Genomic DNA, 5,920 nt, shown 5'->3' on the forward strand with positions numbered 1-5,920 from the left:
TTTTTACAAGATTCACAAAATACTCACTGTTAACCTTTTAATAATAATTTATAGAAATTCGTGTTTTATAAGTCTTTAAGATATAAGACAGTTATTGATGCCAGCTCAGAGCCGAATTTTGAATGATTTTCCAAGACGTAGTTTCAAATGTAATATTATTATTATTATTATTATTATTATTATTATTGTTATTACTAGCCAAGCTACAACCCTAGTTAGAAGAGCAAGATGTTATAAGCCAAAGGGCTCCAACAGGGAAAAATAGCCCAGTGAGGAAAGGAAATAAGGAAATAAATAAAATGATGCGAACAAATTAACAATAACTCATTCTAAAAACAGTAACAACGCCAAAACAGATATGTCTGGTCAGTACTTGGGTTGGTAACAGCTAAGAAATGCCTGAGCCTCCACATAAGCATCTACTGAGTTGGATATGGAGTTAGCACGCCATAGACATACTGTATAGAAGATGGTTAATCAGAGACACAGCTTCTGATGATATTCGATCTTTCAAGTGTTAATTGTTATTTTTGTACTTTCATTTCAAATCCTGTCCTGCCCTTCAACTCGTAATATTCTTCTGAGGGCTTTGTTCTCAAATCGACTAAATCTGTTTGAGACTGTTTCATTGTCATACCATGACTCATGCCCATACAGTAATACCGATCTCACTAAATTGATATATAGCCTGATTTTTATATGTAATTTCAGGCGATTTGATTTACAAATTCTACTTAACCTAGCCATTTTTTTCAATCTTTCATTAAACTCCAATTCTGAAGACCCTGTATTAGAGATCATAGTTCCTAGATATTAAAATAATTTCACCTATTAATATAATCCTCTCTTCTCCCAATGAAATTTCATCTTTCATTTCATATTCCGTTCTCATTATCTCTGTCTTTCCTCTGCTTATCTTAAGCCCAACCTTCTGTGATATTTCATGCATTCTGGTAAGTAAGCATTGCAAACCCTGAGGTGTTCTGCTAATAAGAACAGCGTCATCAGCATACTCTAGGTCTGCTAAATTCCTATCACCAATCCAGTCCAATCCTTCTCCCCTCTCAAACTGTTATATGTATTCCAAAATCCATGTGGAGGATAAACAACATAGATGACATCACATTTCCTTGGAGTTCTCCGCTGTTCACTGGAAATTCATTTGATAGGACTCCACTAACATAAACTTTGCCCTTACTATGCTTATGAACAGGTTTAATCAAATTTACTTATTTAAGTGGAATTCTGTAATATATACCGTATATATACTGTATATATATATATATATATATATATATATATATATATATATATATTTATATATATATATACATATATATATATGTGTACATATATATACATATGTATATATATATATATATATATATATATATATATATATATATATATATATATATATATGTATATATTCAGTATATATATATATATATATATATATATATATATATATATATATATATATATATATATATAGCTATATATATACATATATATATATATATATATACAGTATATATATATATATATATATATATATATATATATATATATATATATATATATATATATATATATATATATATATATAAATAGATAGATAGCTACATAGATATGTATATATAGCGTATGTGTACTTAGTGCATGTGTGTGACTGATGGAAAAAAAAAGTAAGAGAAGTTTCATATTACTGTGTCGATAAGATTTGTTGAGCTATTTCTTAAAAGCATAAAAGTGAGGTTTTGTAAGTCACCTCACAAATCAAGTAAAAAAAAAAAAAATAAATAAAAAAAATTGAGGACTTTAGTGTCCAATAGGGCATCAACTGGATTTGTTGCTAATGACAGTAAGCTAGGAAAAGATATATTAATATTTTACATTTTCCTCTTTTCCCTATGGACAAAAATAACTTGATTTTTATACAGAAATATAGAAATGTGTTAAGAAAACAGAGAAGAGGTTTAAAGGCTTGAAAGCTGCTCATGAATGGCAGAGTCAAGGGACAGAGACACTGCCCTGTCAAGCAGAACAATGTCCTATAGACTGACCATATATACATATGATATGATCAGTGTCTAAGGCCCCTCTCCACCCAAACTAGGACCAGACAATGGTTGCTAAGGACTCAGCAGGTAGACCTATAGGCTCCCCCAAACCCCTACATCTTTAGCTCACAAGGATGCTGAGGTTGTAGCCCAGTCTGGTGTCCACCAGTCAGGGACGTTACTGCATCGACCACCACAAAGGAAAGAATGTGTGGTTTAACCCAGACTGAAACGACTGATATGAATATTCTGTATCACTTTTGCCTTGTTTTCTTGCTGGAAATTTTTTGTTACTTTTATACCCTTTAATATCTACTAATTACTTGCACACACTCTGTAATAACAGCTTATGGATTAATGTCTGTCCCAAGACCGAATAGAGAGAAAGAGGATGACACATGAGATTACCACCTAATGTGTTACAAAAAATGGCACAAACCTTAACTGTCTAGTGCAAGCTATAATTGGCCATAAGAAGACCAAGTAGCCAACATAAAAAGAACGTGACTAACCATGCAAATTATGTTATCTACCTCATACCATTTGTGGTATTGGTTTAAGCATAAGCTCTTCTACCATATCTTTTGCATATTACTGTACCGCACGTGTCTCATATACGTACACTGTAAGCATTTATAAAAAGGTCAGAAAAACATGAAAGATCTTTTTTTTTACTTATATTAAGAAACAGGCAACATAATACAACGTGCTGATGAAAAAAAAAGTGTATCTTATATACCACAGATTCGGTTAGTACGAAGCGAGTGTCGTATTCATCCTGTCAGTTCGTTTGCAATTCATCGTTTTCAACTAAGTTGGAGAAAGTCATGAGTAAGAATGGGGATAAAGGTCATACCAGGATTTTAGGTATTTTGAGCATTTCATAGCAGATAATTCCCATTCCTCACGTTTGGCTTTACCCTCTGGTAAATTTTCTTCAAAATGTGAACGTCTCTATCACGAGCAATGGAAAGTATATTAATTAGATGGTTAAGTTCCATGATGTCTGAACTCAAACGTCTCTAATATAAAAATGGAATGCTCTTATGCTAATTGAGATGTGACGCAAAGATATCAAATGCTGTTGATGTCATCTTTTTCATTCCAGGTAAGGCGAAGTCTCTTTTCCCCTATCTCCCCAAAGTCCCAGACATTGAGACGTTCCTTGCTCCATCTCTACTCCAAGAAGTTAACGTCGGTACGTCCGAAGTACTCGTTGGACTTCCTGTACAGGGACGACTCGGAGCAAGGGCGAGCTGTTTCAGGGAAGTCGCATATGAGGCGCTCCTGGTCGAAGACGGTGCCCTCCCCGCAGACGTAGGAGAACATACGAGTGACGAAGATGTCGTTGTCGACGTAAGGGAGGCAGATGTGGAAGATGGCACAGTTGTTGGCTTCGTCAGCGTAGTATCCGTAGGGCAGATCGCCGCAATCGAAGCCCGTCTGGATGTTACCGACGACCAAAGTCGCGTTGGACGGGAGCTCGTAGTTGAAAGGAGTTGAATCTCTGCGCTCTCTGGGCAGTGCGGCGGTAACACCCAAAACAGCAAGGACTGGAATGAAGGTATTGGAAATACGAACGTCATTATTATTATTATTATTATTATTATTATTATTATTATTAATATTATTATTATTATTATTATTATTATTATTATTATTATTATTATTATTATTATTATTATAAAAATGAAATAGAGCTCATTAAAACAATTAATAGTCAATAACTTAAGGGGCAAGATACCAAAGAGTAAAATGACCATTTGAGAAAAAGGACAAAGTGTGAGGAGGAAAACAAATGATATATTGTCAATTTGTATATATATATATATATATATATATATATATATATATATATATATATATATATATATATATATATATATATATATATATATATATATATATGAATTCCATCGTCAAGGCCTTTTTTTTTAAACAAGTTAGCTGCCGTCCATCTAGGAACGGATTACAAGGCCTTGGTAGAAGCCCGTCGAAAAGAGTGTAAGCTTTGAAACTGTAACTGGTTCAGATTTCCTTCCTTATCACTTTCAAACCTTCACAAAGCCGGTTTACAACACTTCCTTCGTTTTCTTCGAGTCTGGATTAGGTGTATGCTTAAAAATATGGACCAGATGCCTTATAGCTAGGGCCTGGGAGGCCATTCAGCACTGAAGATGGACAGCATGGTAAAATAAAGGAGGTAAGAATGGAGGTAAAGTTGAAGGATAAAAAGTAGTTGCATCAAGGGGCCGAAGGGACGCTGCAAATAGTCGTTAGTAAGTCTTCTCTTTCGAAGGTTCATCAGGTATGAACTAGACAAGGACTCTGGGTTCCTTTGATTTTTCCCATATCGCCAAAAATAACCAGAAGGAAGAAACCATTAGATGCCAAATAAAGTACACTAAAAGTTTCTATTTACAGAAGTAGGCCTGGAGACGATTTTGAAAATGAACATCCTGTAGATTGTAAATTAAAGAGAAAAGATATATTTTATCAAAAGCCACTGAATTTTCATTACTTGTCATATTGCCTTTCGGACCTCAGACCACTAAGGTTTCCTACCAGTTTCAGTCTTTTTAATCAATTGATCAAATTTATAATATAATATATGAAAAAAAGATAAGTGCATTAGTGCAACATTACTCATATCAACATAAACACCATGATAAAGGATGGTTGATTTGATTATCGAATCGGCTAAGGCCCTGACTTGTGAAAGTTAAGCTGAAACAGACTATAGGAGATTGGTGCTAACAGCAATGTAACATAGTAGCTCGTGGGAACACATTAAAGGGAAGGTAGCGAGTTTAAGCAATATCAATGACAATAAAGAAAGCCTATATGGAACATCTTTATAAGTAATGGTCCTGTTTTTGAAACGTACGAATCCATAAAAATTTTATTTTCTTGTTCAAGATTACCGTTTTGAAAAATCCAAATTAAAGTACACTAGTAACTAAATCTATTCGCTGATATTATCCTGATCAATCCTTTTAAGCTAAATTACAGTAAAAAGCGATCTCACTGCTTAATGCATTACCATTATCTTAGGACGAAAAGTGCTTTTGTTTGCAGAAAGGAAAAATATTTTCAAAACTGAGAACGCAGGAAACATAAGGAAAGAGATAAGAACAGAAATAACTCTGGTGTTTTAGATAGTTATTGTGGTCCCAAGTCTGACTTTAAGAAGAGAGTCAGCTCTAGTGGTTAGGCACTGAACCTTGTAAAAGCTCCTAGCGGTCGGGTTTGAGTGGCAATGGGGAACAATGAGACACGAGAGTCAATCGTATCTTTAAAATAACGTCTCTGAGGAATTGTTGAGTTATCTTTCAGAGAAAAATAGGCATGTAAGATAGTATCACTGCCATCAAAACATCAACGGATGTCCTAAACCATTCTTCATTGTCGGACAAGACCGAGGTAATGTTAATATTCGGTTACTAAAATGGCATTTCTTCATTATAATTTATTGACCGATTTCTCCCAAAACCTGCTGACATATCCTCCCAGGCCCGGACGACTGATTGATTGATAAGGAGTTATCTGACATCCTAACAGTCGCAGACGAATATAGTGAACGCACGGTAGATACAGCGAGGGATAATTAGATAATAAAGTAAATAAATGAATTAATGAAACGATTCAGCAAGTAATTACGATGATAGATAAGTGAGGTATATATGTATATGTATATGTATATAGCCAGATACTTGCTCTTTATAATATAGGGGAGATAGATTTTGGATCTTAAACCATCATGAAATTATTACAAGACGGACAATTGAAAATTTCAGGTAAGTAACAAGAGAAAGTAAAAAAGAAAAAAAAATAACAAAAAACAAGATAAATAAATG

The 5,920-nt window shown here is 33.8% G+C and overlaps 1 protein-coding gene across 1 annotated transcript in view; it reads right to left on the reverse strand.

Moving 5' to 3' along the window:
* Window positions 1–2,751: 2,751 nt before the first annotated feature.
* Window positions 2,752–5,920, reverse strand: part of LOC137651986 (U-scoloptoxin(01)-Cw1a-like) — a 3,330-nt gene continuing 161 nt past the window's right edge. Inside the window, exon 2 of the mRNA XM_068385192.1 lies at window positions 2,752–3,616. Coding sequence (XP_068241293.1) covers window positions 3,240–3,616 — 377 coding nt within the window. The 3' untranslated portion in view covers window positions 2,752–3,239. The remainder of the gene's footprint in view (window positions 3,617–5,920) is intronic.

The sequence above is a fragment of the Palaemon carinicauda genome, chromosome 13 (assembly GCF_036898095.1).
Source record: "Palaemon carinicauda isolate YSFRI2023 chromosome 13, ASM3689809v2, whole genome shotgun sequence".
Lineage (NCBI taxonomy): Eukaryota > Metazoa > Arthropoda > Malacostraca > Decapoda > Palaemonidae > Palaemon > Palaemon carinicauda.